This window comes from Megalops cyprinoides, chromosome 19 (genome assembly GCF_013368585.1).
Source record: "Megalops cyprinoides isolate fMegCyp1 chromosome 19, fMegCyp1.pri, whole genome shotgun sequence".
NCBI classification, from domain to species: domain Eukaryota; kingdom Metazoa; phylum Chordata; class Actinopteri; order Elopiformes; family Megalopidae; genus Megalops; species Megalops cyprinoides.
Window position 1 is genome coordinate 7,270,580 of NC_050601.1, and position 20,479 is coordinate 7,291,058.

General features: G+C 42.8%; 2 protein-coding genes across 2 annotated transcripts; both read left to right on the forward strand.

Moving 5' to 3' along the window:
* Window positions 1-886: 886 nt before the first annotated feature.
* On the forward strand, window positions 887-15,024 carry LOC118794561 (MICAL-like protein 1). Its single transcript, XM_036552821.1, has 17 exons — window positions 887-1,032; window positions 4,000-4,048; window positions 6,021-6,162; window positions 6,784-6,872; window positions 7,566-7,690; window positions 7,972-8,380; window positions 8,816-9,083; window positions 9,223-9,322; window positions 9,468-10,000; window positions 10,311-11,230; window positions 11,702-11,836; window positions 12,006-12,132; window positions 12,513-12,603; window positions 12,967-13,040; window positions 13,497-13,611; window positions 13,974-14,020; window positions 14,520-15,024. The coding sequence occupies exons 1-17, from the start codon at window positions 890-892 to the stop codon at window positions 14,648-14,650; spliced, it is 3,498 nt and encodes a 1,165-aa protein (XP_036408714.1). The 5' UTR covers window positions 887-889; the 3' UTR covers window positions 14,651-15,024.
* Window positions 15,025-16,630: 1,606 nt separating this feature from the next.
* Window positions 16,631-19,181, forward strand: LOC118794154 (DNA-directed RNA polymerases I, II, and III subunit RPABC2). Its single transcript, XM_036552337.1, has 5 exons — window positions 16,631-16,807; window positions 17,413-17,482; window positions 17,657-17,787; window positions 18,344-18,415; window positions 18,684-19,181. The coding sequence occupies exons 1-5, from the start codon at window positions 16,788-16,790 to the stop codon at window positions 18,772-18,774; spliced, it is 384 nt and encodes a 127-aa protein (XP_036408230.1). The 5' UTR covers window positions 16,631-16,787; the 3' UTR covers window positions 18,775-19,181.
* Window positions 19,182-20,479: the final 1,298 nt, after the last annotated feature.

Sequence of the window (20,479 nt, forward strand, 5' to 3'; positions counted from 1 at the left end):
GCAAAACGATGTTCTGAACAGACGGCGGACGTAAGCACTTTGGAGTCACATCGTAAGCGAAGCGTATTGTATCGAGCTGTTTTAAATAAAGTTAGCTAACGTTAGCTGGCTAGCTCTCTCCTGTAAACGCACAAACTAAGTTTGTTGTTTTTGTTTTAAAACCAAGGGTGCAATGCTCGCTTAGCTATATATTAGTCTGTCACGTTATACAAGTTGAGATAAAGTTGTAGCCTACTGATTTGGAGACGTAAATTAGATAACGTTTGGGACGATAGCAAACGTTAGGCAGCGACTTTTTAAGATTCACATTTGTGCATGTTGCGAAGGGATGCTGATATCCGATTGTTACCGTTATTTCATGAACATTCAACTGATTTATTGTATGTGAATTTCGTTTCAAAAACTGATCTCAGGCGAAGCCATGAAGCCGAGATTGATCATCTGGAACTATCTGTGGGGTGACTAGCAACCGCAGACTGTCCAGCCTTGTGGCAGACAGACTGCCGACGATAGTAACTTCCAGCGTGGTTGCTGACTTGTTATTCACCCCTTTGAGTAAGGGATTAAGCGCCATCATGCCAGTGTTTTGTATTTTTTTTAATACCACCTGACTAGCTATTAAATCTTTTGATGAATTCGGTCTTGGCTAAATTGCCAAATATAACTTTTAAGAAGAAATTTAAGTTTGATGTGCTAGTCAGTAAGCTGGGTTTCCTTCAAGTTGGTAAAGCTTTATATTGCTTACTGTAGCTACCGTCAGAATGTTTGGATAATCCTAGCTAATAAGCCAGATAACGTCGATTGCATCAAAACATTTTTAATTAGTATATAAAGCTAATGTAGTACTACATATTGTGTATATAATATAACACTTTGTAAATTTAGCAATATGGGGTCGTTGAAAGCTTTACAAGAATGGTGTCGAATACAGTGTGAAAATTACCGTGACGTGGAAATAAAGAACATGTCAGCTTCGTTCAGGGATGGCATGGCTTTTTGTGCCATAATCCACAAACACAGACCGGATTTGATGTAAGTATTTAGCTGTTTATTATGCATTCATTTTCTTTTTTTACCCAGCGTTTTGCCGTGAACTCCTCTCTTCCCCATGGTTGATAGTGCGTCTTCTCTTCAAGGAGACTAGGTTTGAAGGGTGCTTGTCAACACCGGCTAGGTCAGTATAATCTGATTTATACAACGAACCATAATATCAAAATAAAATTTCAAACTGACATTTATGGTCAGTGAATGTGTGTAGAATTGGTCTGTGTAGGTCCCTGTTGGCAGGTGTGCTTCTTCTTTGGAATTCACAGGGATAAATTTCTTGGGGGACAAAGCTTTTTATGCGACTCCCAACCTCCAGGAGGCGCCATCACAGTTTTTCCATGACATTATAGGACCGTGTAAAGGTCCGGGCCAACAATTGAACCTTGGATGTGACATCAACACAGCGCCTTTTATGCTGGTGTTTGCTTTTGTTTTCCTTTAACAAATCACACAAGAGCAAAAAGATTTCAGAGACATGAAGATTATTCCAACTGTAATAAACCTCTATTCATTTGTAGACCAAAACTCATTTTAGAACAAGCAGTAATCATTCATTTTTGCTCTTAAGGATTTTTTTTTTACTGTATAAACAAGTATTTTTACTCTTTAGTGTTTTTACAGACTCAATTTGAAAGGAAATGTGGTCTGCACCCCTCCCACGCAGTCCCTTGGTGTGTGTAGAGACAGGGACAGAGGGGGGAAGGCAGTGGGTTGTGCTTTATGTGTGCTGACAGGTCTGCTGGGTACTGTAGCAACAAATACCTCACACTGTGTGCACAGCACTCACTCCATGCTGACCAAGAAGGGCACACCTCTGCTCCACACCAGTCCATCAAAATGCTAACATGAATTCTGTCAAGGTACAGCTAATTGCCAGGCAGAAAATTAAAAAAAAAAAAAAGTTATTCCCCTATATTCTCTCAACATTTTAGTATATCAGTGAAACAAACAAACAAACAAAAAACAGAGTCAACACAACCCCAGTCCATATATAGAAACTCAACAGTCTGTCATCATACGTGCGACGAAGCAACCATCTGCTTGGATTCTGACCACAGTCTTTCCCCTCTTACATTACTGCCTAGATGTGATAAAAGGCCTTCAACATTTGGCACAAAACGATGCATATCGTATCATTTATGTGGGAAATTGTCGAGAAAATAGCATCGGGTCTGTTGTGCGTATTATTTGAAGTTACTTAAGTTTCTGAAGTGTGTTGTTTTTTGAGATTTTGAGATTTTCAAATTGTGTTCTGTGGTTCTGTAGATGTGTACAATAAACATTGATCTCTGATGTTTAATGCTTGCATTCACAAACTTTTCTTCAGAAGGGCTGAATGTTGAGGCTCTAGTCTAGACTGGATCTGCGTGTGTTTACCTGTTGGATTCTCTGTGTGTATGTGCATGTGTCTTTGTGTGTCGGGGGGGGGGGGGGGGGGGGGGGGGCTCTGCATTGTCATCAGTGTTGCAGTCCTTGCCTCTCCTCAGTATGCTCCAGATAGACACTCGTCAACCTTAATCTGCTGTGACCTGAGCTAATCACTTGAGGATTTAACTCTTAAGTCTGCCCCCGACACACTGAACGGCATTCTCAGTGACACACTTAAGCCCTTGCATCCCACGGCTGTCTTTTAAACTCCTGTTCCACTCCTCAATACGTTTTCACAACACGCACGTGGCACTTCTGATGTCTCCTTCTCCTTGGCTGCTTTCAGGCTCAAGCAGACCATGCAGTACTCACAAGAGGAAATCCACATTTGTGGATGCCATTGTTGTTGCATTTTTTTAAGGCGTACTTGTGCCCATATCCATCTCAGCAGCATCAGAGGTCACATACTCCTTGCTCAGTAGTGCTAATGGATTTCTTTCTTTCTTTCTTTCTGTTTAGATTTTCTATTTTGGTGTAGATGATCATTTTGGAAAGTGAGCCAAGCGAAATTACTCTTGGCCCAGGTTGTGACATACATGGTCCTTATGTAAATACTACAGAAACTTCAAGTTGCAATGAATATGCCATACAAAAGCCTGATTCACTTTGACCTATGCCTGAGTTGCACAACTGGGCAAGATGATTGGCTAAATGTTAATTTGGCCCAAGCCCAGTGCCAATGAAGGCCACTAGAATACCCCCTAAGTGGCCATGTTTAAACCTCCATTCATAGTTTAAATTACCATTTTAGGCCATGTCAAGTCCATCACCCTGTCTTCTTTTTTGCCTGCTTTTTCCTCCTTCCATTTGCTTTTCTCATTCTGCCTCCACTCCCATTTCTTTCTCTCCCTGTGTCTTCTCTCTGGCTATTGCTGTTTTGTGCTGTGGGTCACAATAAAAGAAGCACAGCAAATACTGCACTCAGCACAGGGGCTAGTCTTACTATAACTGCAGTGCAAAACAGCAACACCAATCATTCACCGTGTCAGTACTGTTGAATTCTGCAAGCCTCACGGTTCGTGAAAATAAGTATGCAAGCCATGTGAAATCCGAGTTAACTACAGACTAGCGTACAGTTTGGGGTTTAGGCGTGGAGTCACCCGATGTCTCATTAGGTAAATTTCAGCTTGTGTTGTAGGCTTATTTTAGTGTATTTTTACGTATGACTAGTGTAATAACTGGTTTGTCATTACAGATTGTATGGATTTTCATAAGAATTAGCAGCAACTCAAACCTTAATTGGGAGACGCTGCTATTGCTGTTATACTGTTTATTGATTGTTTGGATGCAGTTTAGGTGCATATGTGAATGATTTACCTAAAATAGTGTGACTTCCATGTTCCTGAAAGAAAGCCATACTGGACTTCGATGTACACATTCGAAATGCAACACTACTCCAATAAAACTGAGAACTGGCTTTCAGCGTATGTTATTTGTCATGTATATTAATTAAATAGTTACGTGATTATAGCATGTGTTGGTATTATGTGTGTTGGTATTAAATGTTTGTTTCACCTTTTTCAGAGACTTTGACTCCCTCTCTAAGCACAATGTCTATGACAACAACCGCCTGGTGAGTCATACACCTTCTTTTGTCATAATTATTAATTTAATGAAATGTGTGAAGCTAAAAAGTGTTAATGCAAATAATGATGACTGTTTTTAAACTTTTCATAGAGTTGCAATGGGACGTTATTTGAAACGTGGCTTCTGGAAAAGAATGCTTACAGGGCGTTTGTAAATAATTTGTAAACTTTATTGACTACACATTTCCATAGACCACAGTAATATTCCTGTGTGTTGCTGGTTTTTCAGGTTCAGGCTGACTTAATGTAAATGCAACAGAACTAGGTCTGAAGGGTTTTTGTAACCATTTTGAGAAGTGTAGAGGACTTGGTGCAAAATTAGACATGCCTTTTTTGTTTCGTAAAAGGAATCCTGACAAGGTAAGCTCAAATTTTTACGTATATATCTAATGATAGTATTTATCTTCTGCAGTTATTTAAACTGTGTGGTCCCTTTTTAGCCTGGCCTAGTTCAACCTTACATTATGTAGCAGAGCTGTGTTACTGGTATCACAGAAAGAACAAAATCCATGGTATTTCATTTATTTGAACCTCAGCTGTATTCATTGGACCATGGATGCACTAATAATATTAATGTTTTAGCTGTGAAAACTATGTCATGATCTTATACTGTGCTTACAACTGTTGAAATTTTAAATAAAATTAGAAATATGTTTATTGTTGTCCCTGGCCTTTAACATTTACATACAGAGAATTGATGATGATGATGATAATATTAATAGTAGTAGTATAGAAGTAATGATCTTAGTAGGAAGGAGATCAAATGAACAAAGTTATCCCTTGAATTAACATCCTGGCTCCAGCTCTGTACATGTGGTTGGACTGTTGCTTTAATTCTTTTGTGTGGAGAACTCATAGTGGTGCACACTCTGAAAAATAAAAAACTGTGGAACTGCAGCAGCTAAACAGAACTGTGAGGTAAACTGCTGTGTCTGTCTGGCACTGTCTCCTGTCTCTAAATAAATGTAACTACAATCCCTAAGGCAGCTACACTGACAAGTTCGTAGCCATTTGTGTAGGCATCCACTGACTTTTTTTAAACCCAGAGTACGTAGATCATTTCGTGCTACATACTCTGTAGAATAACTGCAAGAAGAGAACTGTAAAATAGGAAAAAAATGGAGACATGAACAATCAAGCGCAGATTATTGAGAACTTTGTGCTTTGGGGCTGTCCCTACGTCAACGTTATCAAAGGTTTCATCACCATCTGGCCTAACTGTATTTGAATGAGTGCCACAGTAGCAAATTACACCGGCAACTCGATAATACAGGAGAATTAACAGCACATAATAGATGGCCTACACACAATAGCAGTGCAGTCTGCATCTGTCTCTCCACTCTGTACACTGGATCTCCGGCACTTGCTGTTCCTCTCTACCACCTGTCTTGGAGTGTTTGTCTCTCAGCTCTACAGAAATCGAGAGAGAACAGTGTGTCGTTCTGGACACCGCTCGATGCTCCAGTTAAAACACGGCTCACTTGTTTATTAATAAACCCACAGACCAACGTTACGAAGAGCTGTTACTGCCTCTCACATATCCTAAACTTCTCTGTCAAAAATGATTATACTGTAGGGATTACTGTTCATCTCGTGTATTCACACCTTTGTCCCATCCTCTTTGTGTTTGCTATACAGGCTTACTGACTTCTTTTCCTAGTCAGCCTTTTGAAATTCATTTAGCTTAAAAAGCCACCTAGGATTTTTTTTCTCATTGCCAGTAGAGTGCTTTTTGACTGTGTCATTAGCTGGAAGTATTGTACCATGAAGAACCAAGTCACTGACCCTTATAATGTTTATGTGAGACTACTCCCTCTACACATCCAAACAGATCCACTGCTGGATTTTAATGTCCTCACATAAAACAGCTGCAGGTACATTTCAGTATGGTCCTACTAAATGATGCAACATGGAGAAGCATATTGGCTGCATATGTGTAATTCCTCCCTTTTCCCTTAGGCATTTGAGACAGCAGAGTCGGAGCTGGGCATTCCGGCCCTGCTGGACCCCGAGGATATGGTGTCCATGAAGGTGCCTGATCGGCTGAGCATTATCACATACGTCTCCCAGTACTACAACTACTTTACCAACAAGTCTCAAGGTTGGTCAGACACACACGTTAGCTAGGAAGACCTGCAGAGTGTCAAAATATTAACCTGACCAGACATATGGTTTGAATAAATCACCTTTCTTAGTGTGCTGGTGTTATTTTCTTTAGTTTAAACTTGGCAGCTTACAGTAAACCATTTTGGAGTGTGTTTTCTCCTCCGACCCTCCGGTTGCATTTCCTCCTAGTGGGCGTCAGGTCTTCAGCATGAGTAATATTCAGCAGGAGAGATAGCATCTACAAGGCAAAAAAGAGGGAGGGAAAGGGGAAGGATACCTGGAGGAGCATGAGAGGGAGAGAAAGAAGGGAGGAAATGACATTTGGAAAAGGGGAGAGGGACAGACATATTCAGCTGGGAGAGTCATTTTTGATCCCCTGAACCTGTAATAAATCACCCTCTCATTTTCCTTTTGCCTTTTTCTGCTACCTGTTCTTGTTCACAAATATGTTTTTGGTGGTTTGTGAGGGGGTGGAGGGAGCAGAAGTTTTGTTAAAAAAATACATAAATAAACAGTAGCTGTTGTAATTTGTATTGAAAGAGAAGCAACGCCTAGAATTGCCTACTTCACATGTTGTTGCCTTATGGAGAGTTCTCTTTTTTGCATCTTTCCCCAGCAGCCACCCGTCCTTCCTTGAAAATTCCAGGTCATACAGTCCAAAACAAGCTGGCCATAAAGAGTAATGACCAAGTACCAGAGTCCAAGGTAATGGTGGGAGGATTTAAGCCAGTCCTGAATGCTGTGCAAGCCCTAGAGCACATATTTACTGTTTTGTCATTCTGTAAATGTTTGCATTCTTTCTTTAGTAGTGAATCTAATAGCAAATAAATGCTGGTTTTAGTTTGACATCACAGAGCTGCTAGGATAGGTTTGTGAAAGGCTGGGTGGATAGACATTGGAAGGAGCTGGATTGTTGTGAAAGGTTGTTGATATTGAGTCATAAAACCCAGTAAATCCCTTTTGGGATATGCTGTCACACAGTGTAAATGTAGGTGTGTGTTCTCTTAGAAGATAAGGGCTTATATCTGTATCAGTGATCTACTTAAATAGTACAGTAACTTTTTTTTACAATTGAATTATGAATTTAATTCTGATGCTGTAATAGGAGTAATTTATTAGCGTACAGTGTGTCACAAGCAGAATAGGTTCCTGTTTGAAAGGTACTTGATTGCTCAGATAAGTTAACCAGTTGAACAACAGTAGGATGCGTTACCATGGAAAAAGATGAGATGCTCTCTGAGAGACATTGCACTGTCCTGCCAATCTCCTCATGAGTGTGTCCAACAGATTCCCTCTTGGTCTTGACTCACTGTTTGATCTGCTTCTCTTCCTCCTGCTACCTTCTACACCCTCTCCTGATCCCACCCCTCCTCCTGGTCACTGATTTCACCTCAGCAGAAAAGCGCAGATGACCAATCAAAACGCAAAGCCCTGAGCAGCACCTGCGCAGCCTGCCAGAAGCATGTCCACCTGGTGCAGAGGCACCTGGTCGATGGCAAACTCTATCACCGCAACTGCTTCAGGTAGCAGCGCTATACATAGATGGCACACTTTGGTTATACGCACAGTATAGTGTGCGTGGTGTAATTGGGCTTTACCACAGGCCTTTGTCTTGAAGAGTGGAAAGATTGTAAACTACATGAACATGTACACACAGTGTATTGTAACTACGGCGCTAATGCTAACAGCACTGTCTTCCCGTAGTTGGTTGTTGGTGTTCCCTGATTTGGATCCGTAGCTCCTTTACAATGGTGTCTTTGTTTACTTCCCCTCCCTGTTCTGCCTTTCACCATTGGTCTCTCAGGTGTGCGGAGTGCAGTAGCACCCTGATACCTGGCTCTTACAAATTAGGAAGTGAGGCTGGCTCCCTGGTCTGCACTCACCACTTTAATGGTCGCAACAGTCGCCCAGACCTCAGCAAGCTGAAAGGACCAATGGCAGGATTAGGAGGGAGGGCTTCACCACCTGAGACTCCGCCCACCACAAGAGGCCAGGAGAAGGCTCCACCCCAGAGTGTGGCCAGTGAGGAAACGTCGCTCTGTCCTGATTCGGACAGAGAATCAGATGCAGTGCAGAATGATGGGAACAAAGAGGAGAACAGAGAAGCAGAAAAAGATGAAAGCAGACAGTCGGGGGACCGTGTGAAAGAATCGGGTGGAGAGGCAGAGGGCAGAGAGAAAGGGGAAGATGGAAGCAAGGAGACCATGGACAGAGAGACAGAAAATGAAGAGTGTAGAGAGAAGGAAGGAAGCAGAGAGGAGAAGGATAAAGATGGAAGTAAGGACACAGAAAAAGAAGAATATGGAGAGGAGGTAGAAAGCAGGGAGGAGAAGGATGGTGATGGAAGTAGGGAGACAGAAAAAGAAGAGTCTAGAGAGGAAGGAGAAGGGGAGGAGAAAGATAAAGATAGAAATAAGGACACAGAAGAAGAATATGGAGAGGAGGTAGAAAGCAGGGATGAGAAGGATGGTGATGGAAGCACAGAGACAGAAAAAGAAGGCTGTAGAGAGGAGGACGAAATCACAGAGGAGAAGGATAATGAGAAAATAAATAAAAGAAGCAGAGGTGAAGAGGAGGGGGAGGTGAAGGAAGATGAAGAAAAGAAAGCAGCAGAGGACAGACAGAAGGGAATAGATGGAAACCGAGAGAGGGAAGAGGAGGAATGCAGAGAGAGGGATGGAAGCGGAGAGGATGAGGAACTCCAGCTGTCCATTCCTCCTGGTCTTACTGAGCACGGAAATCAACAGGGTGATCAAGCGGAAGCACATGCAAAGAAAGAAACGGAAAATTCCGCCAGTCAGTTGGGAGCCAGCGCACGACCTGTGCCTGCCCCCCGACGGGTCTTTGGCCCCACTCCTCCACGTCCAGCGCCTAGGACCCGGCCCCCCAGGGTAAAGGACAGCCCCATCATCAATGGTGAGTCAGCATCCAATCTGTCCAACTTTAGCTCTGTACCACAGGATCTGATGGAGTTTGTATGTTATGATTGTATATTGTATACTGTATACTGTATATTGTATATGTATACTGTCCCTGTCTTGGTGCCCCTGTGCAGGTGATCCAGTTTCAGGTGCCTGTGCAGGTGATCCAGGTAATCCACCTGACCCCAGCAGAATCACTTCTGCTCCAACAGAGAGATCCCTGTCCCCAGGGAGGTGAGACTTTTTTGTCATATATGAATGAACACTCTGTGGAAAATGCGATTGATTCATTTAAGCAATTTAGTGGAGTTTGGTCATATCTGCTCCATGTCTGATACACATGTGTTTCTCTTGGCTTGTCTCCCCATCTCTCGAGTAGTTCCAGCCAATCCTGTGGAACCCACAAACCCAAAGATCCGCCCTGGATGGCCCTGGTGCACCCTGGGCCATGGAGGAAACTACCCCCAGCCCCTCCCGCTCACATGACCTCTCTTCCGCGATCTGGCACTGTACCATCCTCCAGCGGCTGGGGGTCCAGGCTGGCCGCATCTACCAATCCCTTTGAGATTGAGGAGAAGGCGGATGAAGAGGCAGAAGAGGAGGCAGGGCCTGTTAGCATCTTAGGGCCACCCTCTGTGGTGGCCAAGCACCCCTGGTATGGGATTTCTGGGGCAGCCAAAGCAGCCAGTATGGACAGTCCCACTCGTGCGGCCAGCACAGCTTGTCCAGCCAACAAAGGCAGCCCAACCCATGCAGCTAGTCCAGCCAACAGAGTCAGCCAAACCCATACAGCTACTCCAGCCAGCGCAGCTAGTCCAGCTGATAATGTCAGCCCAACCCGCACAGCCAACTCGAGCAGCCCAAAGAGTAAGAAAAGGCGAGCGCCCGCAGTCCCACAGTCCTCTTCCACAGGTCAGTCACCCCACTTTTTTCCTTTGGTAGCACTGTTTAGATGTGTATGAGCTATATCCTCCTGATACATAGTTTTCTGTTTATATATGTATAGATGCTGTATATGTCTATAAAGATAGATAGATAGAATAGAAGGTATTTTGCTGTTTTTAATGAATATTTAATTCTTGTGTATTGAATTCTTGTTTTTCTGTCTCTCCCCATCTTTCACCCTTCCCTGTTCATATTTTCCCATTGCCTGCTGTGTCTGTGTTGGCCTCCCTCATTCCCATCTCTGTTATATTTCTCCCTCCGTTCTCTCCACTCCCAGACTGCAGCTACTCCAAGTGTTTGCCTGATAGCCAGTCTCATCCTTTTCCTAAGAGTGTATCTGAACCAGCTATTGGTGCATCTGCTATCTCGTCCTCCAATCATGAACCTGAACAGCCTGCTAGCGCCTCCCCACCCCACCAATCAGCCAGTTCCAGCTCATCTCCCATGGCTGCTGAGAGCACAGGCAGTGTTTGCTTTAATTGTGTGGGTTCCCCACCTCCAATGCCCCTGTCTATCCCCAGTTCTCCATCAACTCCCAGCTTGTTATTAATCCAGAGTCCCTCATCAATCCACCACTCCATATCAATCCCCAGCCTTTTGTCAATCCACAACGCCCCATCAATTCCCTGCTCACTATCATTCCCCAATCCCTCATCAGCCCCCCACTCTGTATCAATCCCTAGCTTCTTACCTGTCCCAAACTCCCGATCAGTTCCAAGCTCCCTATTGGTTCCCAACTACTCATCAGTCCCCCATGCTGTATCTATCCCCAGCCTCGTATCAATTCCCAATCCCCCCTTAATTCCCGCTAATTCCATGTCAGTTCCCAACCCGTCATCAGTCCCCAGCTCAATTCCCAATCAGTCATCAATCCCCCACTCTGTATCAATCCCAAGTCTCTTATCAATGCCCAACTCTCAGTTTATTCCCAGCCCTCTATCAGTTCCCAACCCATCATCAATCCTCCATTCTGTATCAATCCCAAACCTATTATCAGTCCCCAACTATCCATTAGTTCCCAGCTCTCTATCCTTTCCCAACTCTTCATCAATTCCTGGCTGTGTATCGACAGCCGGTCTTTCATCAGTCCCTAACTCCCTATCAATGTCCAGGTCCATATCAATCCCCAGTTTACCATCAGCTCTTAATGCACCTATGGAAGTGGGAGCTTCACCACCGGCCCCCTCTCAGTTTAAGGTACGGAAGGATCTCTCTGCTCCTAGTTTCTGTAATTGAACCACACATACTGCACTTTTAATAAAAAAGTGACAAATTTGTTTTTTTAAAGAGAAGTACTGTAGTTAGACATTGTCAAAGTATTCCTTACTGAAACACAGAATGTGTGCAAAGATAAATGTTACAAAATGGTTGATTAGAGTACTGTTTTATAGTAGGTGTGCTGATGCAAGAAAATCTTGACCAGTGACAGTCAACAATGGAATGATATGAAGTTATGAACCATGGAAGGAAGGAAGAATGAGATATCATTGTCAGTCCATTTTAACAGTTATGTAGGCCTACTGAAACTTGCACTGCAGGGTAGAGATTACCACAGTGGAGTGAAAGTTGAGCCCAGTTGGATGGTACCAGAGTAACGCTACACAAAATCACTGGGTCAGTTATACATGTTAAGACTCACTTAAGATCTGTTTAACCTTCTCCTGTTAGCGGGCTTGTAAGAAGAATCCCTTCAATCAGAAAGCCTCTCCGTCCTACACCTCCCCCAAATCCAGCTCCTGTGAGGGCCCCTGCTCCACCCGGCCACGCGCCCCAGGACACGGCTTCCCACTCATCAAGAGGAAGGTGAGGTGGTGCACTCTGGACTCCCAGCTTCAGTTAGTCCTGAAGCTGTTGTCTTTACAGAATATGTGTGTGTCAGTGCATTCACATCATAGTTGGTGTTGGTTGAACACAAACTCAATGAAATGGTGACCGTGTCTGACCGCGTGCGACCGCGTTCCTTCCTCCCCAGGTGCAATCGGACCAGTTCGTCCCGGTGGAGGACATCCAGATGGAGATGGCAGAGCTGGAGAGACGGCTGGACCAGCTGGAGCTGAGAGGCGTGGAGCTGGAGAGGAGACTCAGACACTGCCAGGATGGTGAGACAGAGAGGGGCAGGGGCGGTCTGGGGAGAGTGGGGGAATGCGGTACACTGTTTGCCAAAATGACATTATCCTATGCAACTATTACAGAATTTACACTTGATTGCTTTATGAAGTTGTGTTTTACACCAGTATGATGGAAGCTCCATAATCAAAAACTGTGTTGATGTGCTGTCAAATGTATTTTGCTGTGGAAAAAAAAAAAAACACTGGAGGATCGTTAGTGATCGCATAGCAGGTTCAAGTAGAACAGATGATTCAGTGATCTTCCTCGCAGTTTAAAACTGTGCGTTTTAAAGGGAAAGTGTGAGGGTGCTGGAGAGAACAGGTGTTTCAGGTGCTCCTGAGGGCCACTGTAAGCAGACTCTGTGTTCCAGGCGAGGAGGAGGAAACCATGCTGGTGGACTGGTTCACTCTCATCCACGAGAAGCACATGCTGGTGCGGAGGGAGGCGGAGCTGGTCTACACGTGAGTGCTCTGGCTGCATCACCATCACGGCCGCCATGGCACACAGCTCAGTACTGACCCGACTGAGGACTGTGGCAAGATGGATTCTGTTCCTTATTCAGTGACGTGACTTTCCTAAATAAAATAAAAACTATTTATTTATGTTTCAGTGTCACTCCATTAAGACATTGCAACTGTGTGATGTTGATTTATTCAAAGGTCAGAAGGATTAAATTTTATAGAGAGATGTGTGTATGTGTGTATGGTGTATGTGCTTGTGTGTGTATGGATAAGCACCATCTGCAGAGTGCATATTATTGAAATGTGTGCGTAAAGCTCTGTGTGTGTGCGTGTGTATCAAACTGCATTTGTGTGTGCTTCCAGGGCAAAACAGCAGAATCTGGAGGAGAGACAGGCAGATGTGGAGTATGAGCTGAGATGTCTCCTCAACAAGCCGGGTGAGTATGTGCACCATATCTCACACGCAGCTCCCAGCTGCAGGGTCCTCTGTCTCCATAGCGAGGATTAGTCTGTAACAGTACAACACGTGACCTAATCACAGCTGAGGTTCTGCACTCTGCCATTTTGTATCCTCTCCTTTTTAAAGTCCTGCTCACAGCTTTAGTAGTATTTTGCATTCTTTATAAGGTACCATATGCTAGTAGGTCTGAAATGTGTTTTTTGCTTTTGGACAGTTAGCTGTTACAAGGATACTCTGCATATCCAAAGTGAGCAGAATCAGAATCACAATAAGAGATGTCCTTACTGCTTGTGAGAACCCACCTTCAGGAACACTAAGACACACCAATGTAAGACAAAACACCTGGTGTGAAGTATAAGGAGTCTGACATCATGTTACAGCTTAGTATCTGACAGCCTGTCCCTTTCTCCCTCTTCTTCCTTCTGTCCCTCAGAGACGGAGTGGATTAAGGACGATCGGGACAGAGAACAGCAGCTGATGATAGAGCTGGTCACCATCATTGAGGAGAGGAACCAAATCATCAACAGCATGGACCAGGACAAGCAGCGGTAATGAAGAGAGATGATTAGACCACCCACAGCTCTCACTTTGTGCACCAGGGCAGTCAGAGGATGCCTCTCACTAATCTGGGATTAGTATTGATGTAGTACTCATTTTGCAAGAATGTTACAACTATGTATAATAATATATAATAATACTGATGATTGCAAGAATATGCATGTTTTGGTAATTAATACACCACTCCTTCATTAGAAAGGCACCTTAATTATAGTAAGTTTTAAGCTGTTTTCCTTACACCAGAACCCTCTGTAATAGTCTGCTCTCCCGATAATAATGTTATTGGCTAGAAGTGACCACAATAAGAATCAGTGATATTTTTTGCTAATGTGGCTCACTCTTTGTGGCTCAGGGAGGAGGTGGAGGACAAGCTGCTGGCAGCCATGATCAAGAGGAAAGGTTAGCAGAGACTCTTGTTCCTGCCTGCACCCTTCCTGTCTGTAAAAATGTTTAACTTCTACTGCTTTTCCTTTTCTGTTTCTCGCCATCTGCTGACCGTCCTCTCGCCCTCTTTTCTTGAGTGTGTCTAATGTTTGTCAGCCTGTGTGCTCATCTCTCTGCTCACAGACGTGCAGATTCTTCCCTGTTTCCCACTTCCCTGCAGTCTCTCTCTCTCTCTCTCTCTCACTCTCGCTCTGTCTCTCTCTCTCTCTCTCACTCTCGCTCTGTCTCTCTCTCTCTCTCTCTCTGTCTCTCTCTCTCTCTCGCTCTGTCTCTCTCTCTCTCACTCTCGCTCTGTCTCTCTCTCTCTCTCTCTCTCTCTCTCTCTCACTCTCGCTCTGTCTCTCTCTCCTCTGTTCTGTTTCTCTTGCCCCTCCCTCTGTCCTTTTGCGGTCTGCTTCCCCTTCCCCACTTTGTCCCCTGTTTTTTCACCCCTGTTTTTTCGTTCTCCGGACAGATTTCCACAGGGAAACAGACAGCGCACAGAGGAAGAGAGCGGGCATGTTTAAAGCACTGAAAGTCCTGAAGATGCTGAGCCACAAGACTGAGGGGGGCAAGAGTAAGAGCCACCATAAGGGCAAGAGATGAGAGAGGGCAAGAGCTGGAGGGAGACGGGCCCACAGAGACAGCAGGACGAATTCAGAGGGAAGAGGGTGAAGTTACGGGTTGATTGCGTGCATGAGATGGTGACCAGGACGTGTCATCACCAGAGGAACATAAAATCTGAATGCAGGAGGAAGTGGTATGGAGAGAGCGAGAAGGAGAATGAAGCTGAGAACATAAAGACCCCATCCACAGTCGAACCTAAAACACCCCCCAACTCATTCCCCAACTCAAAAAAAAACACGCTCCTTGCCTATTTCTCAATCCAGTCCAAACCCTCATGCACCCATGAGTGTAATGAGGATATTTTTGCATCACGTTTGTGTACAAAAGAACACAACAGCACATACAAGTGTGAAAACAGGGAGGAGGATGTGTGAATGAATGAAAAAGGCAAAAGACTTCGTAAAAGAGGTGTGTTTTTACTTAAGTTTGCTTATATTTTTTATTATCATTATTTTTATTATTATTATTTTATTATTATTATTATTTAATTGTCTGTATTATATGCTGGGCTGCCTTTTTTATTGTACATTGCAAGCCTGTAAATCCAGGCTTTATAAATTTGCTTTAATAATATTACCATAAATAATAATCAATCAAATGTATTAATTCTAAAAATATTGACACTTGCAGTCAGTTTGTACATCTTTGTGTGCATGGTAATAGACAGAAAATGGATAATGTTATTTTTATGAGATAGAAAATGATCATTGAAGACTGTGTCCATCATCTGTTGGGCAGTTTTGAGTGTAATGGTGCAATGGGGCCCACAGGTACAACTGAATATTCCCTCCTTGGAACCAATACTGTAAATGTCTCATTTAAACAAACCTTAAAACGTCTTTAATTAAAATGCATCAGGGGTTCCTTTGGAAGCAGTGTAAGTATTTATTTATACCCACTGGAAGCAGTGTTGTAAGTATTTTAAGTGGAATATAAGTATTTTTGTGGAATTAGGTTTGGTTCAACCAAGGCAAGATATTTTATTATAGTAAAATGATCAATTATTAACCCTGTTACTGCTGTACAGATGATCATGCATTGTCATTACTTAATTTATGCAGTATTTTAAAATGCCTTTCTCTTTTTTTACTTTTTTTTAAAATTGTACTGCAGTTGTCTGTAAATTTGGCCTTAAAGCAGTATAATTAGACTCAACCCATAGAGACTGTGGGCATGGTCTGTGTTTATGCTGTAGTGGGCTGTCATTATTTAACTATATTTGTTTGGTGGGTTGTCTGAGTCCATGTATCATCTTTATTCTGTTCATTTATCTGTCTCTCAGTCATGCTGTTAGCTGATGGGTCTGTGTGTCTGGGAGTATACTGGTTGTCTGTGAGACTGTACATTCATGGCACATTGTATGTGACAGTTTGTCTAATATACACTAAGGGCTTTTGTAGCAATACAGAAATTGTAAACAGTATTATAATAACAGACAAAAATTAAATTATTTGAGGAACATTAATGTTGTATTTTCCATTTTCATTTATGTTTGTTTCATGATTATTGATGCAATGTGTTAGTGTACTCTTGTACGTCGTACAAGATGAGTTCATTTACATTGTTCGCATTCAGTAGACTGATTCTATTCAGAGCGACTTCTATCAAAAAGCGGTGTACTTGATGAGTACATTTAATGATACGTTTACATTGTTGATATTAATTAGACGTGCAAGGTGAGTAACACAATAATTTGTATTGTTTTTATTTTGCTTTTCATTTTTACAACTAGGGTATTTTATTTTTCTTTTATCGGTGAAGCACATTGTGATGCAGGTCTTTGAATAGTGTTTTACAAATAGTTTATTATTACTATAATAATTATCTTCGTCATCAATATAACGCCCGTTCACTCCCTAGTGATAACACATCAACTGTTGAATTTTGCGACCGGAATTACTACTATGGCAACCTAGCGGTTAACCTGTGTCCCCGGAAGTAAACCGGTTGGAAGGAAGGAAGTTCGTCAGTGCGTGGTGGTTAGTAGAAAACGTTCAGCGTGTTTTTAAACTTAGCTTTATTTAAGAATAACTTTAACACTCAGCAACTGATTTGATCTGCTGAGAAGAATAGTTCTTAAGCTACTGTTTGAAACAGCGGCAGGGAGAGGGGAAACATGTCAGACAACGAGGATAAGTAAGTTCCAAAGCAGTGAGCCATTTGTCATGGAATGAGGTCCGAAACGATTATCAAAATAGGGATAGCTAGCTAGAGCTAGCCACTGGATTCGTAATCTGTTAGCGTTAGTTTAGTGTTTAGTGAAACATTGATTTTAGTTAGCTGGTTATCAAGTTAGCTATACCTGGAGTTGTTCCGTATAAGAGCGCTAGCTGGCAAGATGTGTGAAAGTTAGATTAGCTAAATTTTTGTTTGGGGAAAAGATCAACGCAGCTAACGTTAGGTGAAGATGAACGTGCAGTTATAGATAGACTATATGACAATCGTAATTGATTTGTTATGGCAAATTATTGTAGGCACATTAAAGAAAACCAAAATTACTCACTAGCTACATGTTAAAAACTACGACAGTAGATATTGCTACAAGTATTTGAACTGTGTAGTTACTGTTAATTAACATCTGGTAAAATGACAGTAGCTGCGTTATCGAGTTATCAGATGTTCATAACGCAAATCAGAAATATGTGTGAAAGTCGGCAGCTCTATTGTTGAGTGATGTTCTGAATTTGGCTTTTCAGCTGCATCGTGTATTTGTAACGTTTTCCTGGTTTTGACTCCCTCAGCTTTGATGATGGAGATTTCGATGACGTTGAAGAAGATGAAGGACTGGATGACCTGGAGAATGTGGAAGATGTGAGTGGTTCTTTCCCCTCCTCTCAATTTTTTTCTGAGTATCAATGTTCTCTGGGTTCTTTACGAATCTGCACTATCCTCCCATCTCCCCTTTCCTCTGTCTTTCTTAACCTCCCTTCCCCTGCCTCCCGCTCCTCTTTACTTTTCACCCCCCTCCCCCGGCTCCTTTTTCAGGAAGACCAGGAGAATGTGCAGATACTGCCAGCAGGGGAGGGGCAACAGGCGAACCAGAAAAGAATCACCACCCCCTACATGACCAAGTACGAGAGAGCCAGGGTTCTGGGGACCCGTGCACTGCAGATAGCGTGAGTACTCACCTGTGTGTTTGTGTGCAGAAGCCTGGCCTTTGTTGCACAAATGGTAAGCAGAGATTAGAGTATCTGTTACACAGAGGTTGTAGGTTTAAATCCACTGAAGTGGTACTCACAGCACTCAATTTACATTTACATTTATTTATTTAGCAGACGCTTTCATCCAAAGCGACTTACAAAAGTGCATACAGCAAGTATAGCGACAGTACGGGGACAGGATGTGTACAGTTCCACAATGAGACAGGTCTCAGCTGAGAGCAAGGTCTGTCAAAATCTTAATGACTGGTAATATGTAAAATGTAAATGTGGAGGGTGTCTGCTAAAAAATTATGTAAACTAATGGAGGTCAAGGTACAGAAACAAAAGTAGGAAGATGTGTAGCTAGAGGTACAGTTTCTCTGTGTCTGAGAGCTCTGCAGTACTGTAATTGTTTGGACCTAGGTGTTTTTCAGGTGGTTTGCCTTTGTCACTATATGCCTCTTGCGTTTTCATTCTCCCTCCAACTACCTATATGTGACCATTTTCCAATCTGTCCTTTTCTATGCTGCAGAATGTGTGCCCCAGTAATGGTGGAGCTGGAAGGAGAAACTGACCCTCTTCAAATTGCCATGAAGGAGCTCAAGTCAGTAATGCATTTTCTTCATTTTCGATGTACTGTACGAGTCATGTGATTCAGACCCATCCGTCGGTCATGGTTGTCATTCCATTCAGCTCTGACACGCTCTTGTCGTCGACTCAGCTCTGTGTATTTGTATGCGTGCGTGTGTGTCACTGTGTGTGTGTGTGTGCGTGCGTGTGTGTGTCACTGTGTGTATTTGTGTGTGTGTGTGTGTGTGTTACTGTGTCAGTCCTATCGTATGACTGGAATTTCGTTCCTACTGGCCTTACAGGAGCAGAAAGATCCCTATCATCATCAGGAGGTACCTGCCGGATGGGAGTTACGAGGACTGGGGCTGTGACGAGCTTATCATCACAGACTGAGACGGTTCAACTTGAACTAAACTGCAGCAAGACTGCACCAGAACAGCAACAGAAGCTCCTCTCAGACTGCCAAGCAGAACCAGAGTCACCCAGCTGCACTGACTGAACACTCGAGACATTGCTGAGCTGATGCACAGAGGCATGTAGTGAACCAGAGAAACCCATTCCCCTTCATCTATATGGACTGAGATGTGTGCTGGTGCTGTGCAGCTGTCTGTCGTGTGCTGAAGCTTATCTCCCATAGAGACCAGTACATTTTTAAGTGAGAGCAGCTGTTTGTAATTGCAGCTATCATCCACAAGAGGGACTTGTAAATCAAAAAAAAACTAAACGCACCACTTGCATCTATGTTGTTTGAATTTGGTGTGCGTTTGACCATACTTTTGAGTTTTGAAAAAAGTTTTGAAATGGCATCCTCTTTAGAGTGTTTTATATTTGTATTAATGTGATTAAACATATTACATGTCTTTTTGTTGGTTGGTTTTTTATTCATTTTTAATTCAAATAAAAATATTTCCCTTTACGTTGTTGCTTGCTGACACATATGTGGTCATTAAATAGAACATTAGTTTGTTTGGGTTTACATATTACATGTCTCTGTTCTGCATTTATATGTTACGGGTAATTGGCTAACATCTCCACAGTGTTACTGGTCTGTGGCTGAGCAGAGTCTTGTGGAGGGTGTATGCAGTTACATGTACACCCAGCAATGGATCCTGATAATCTCAGATCCAATGAGCTTTCATTACTAAAACCTGGCCCCATTCCATTCCTACAAGGATCCCTGCTTATTCTAATAAGCTTTGATTTAAACCTATGATTTCATCATGACAGTGCTATTTTCCACTAGTACCCAGCAAAGTGCTCACTAAAATGATGCTTCTGGGTGCGAGTAGTCAGGCATAATGCTGGCTTACTGTTGGTATTCATATTGAATTGCACTTTCACAAGCACAACTAAATGAACAAGAATTATTTTCTGCAGGGACTGTTTGCTTAAACAATTGCTTTTGCAGTTTCCTACATGGTTATTTGTATTTTTGACTTTGGCAACTAGTCATTTTCTTTATGAATGCTGATTTTAAGTTTTACTATACCTTGCATCAACATTGTAGTTTCCTGTCTTGGGCAGGAGAGGTGTGGCTTACCTAGGCTATGGGGGTATTTAATGCTGAGTGTAAAATCCACTAGACCACCTTTTAGCCTGTTTCACTTTCTTCATCAGAGTTACTGAAACAGTGCTGAGGAAACTGCAGCTATACCTCAGGCGAGGGTCTTCAGCAGAAATACTGCTGTTTAAATGGGCAGCAGCCTGAGATGAGGGTGACTACTAAACTAGTGGGTAGAACGCACAGTGCACCTGGCTGTCATATAGTGACGGCGCTGAAGTACAAGCACATATCACCTAACCTCTGATGTTGCTTTTTTTTCTGAGTGCTGCAAGACTGATCAAAGTGGAATGAATGTCAATTCTCCATTGAAAATTGAGCCTAAAGAATGTCTGAAACATAAGTAACACAACATAATTTATCTCCTCTCAGCTGGACTGCTGTAACACTCTCTGTTTACGGTTAAAATAGGTCACGCCTCACTCAACCTGTGGCTGTTGCTAAACTCTACTCCTCAACTTTAAAATCTAGCAAGATCATGATCAAGATCAAGATCATGGCAATCATAGCCTCTGTACACTAGCTATCTCTGTGACA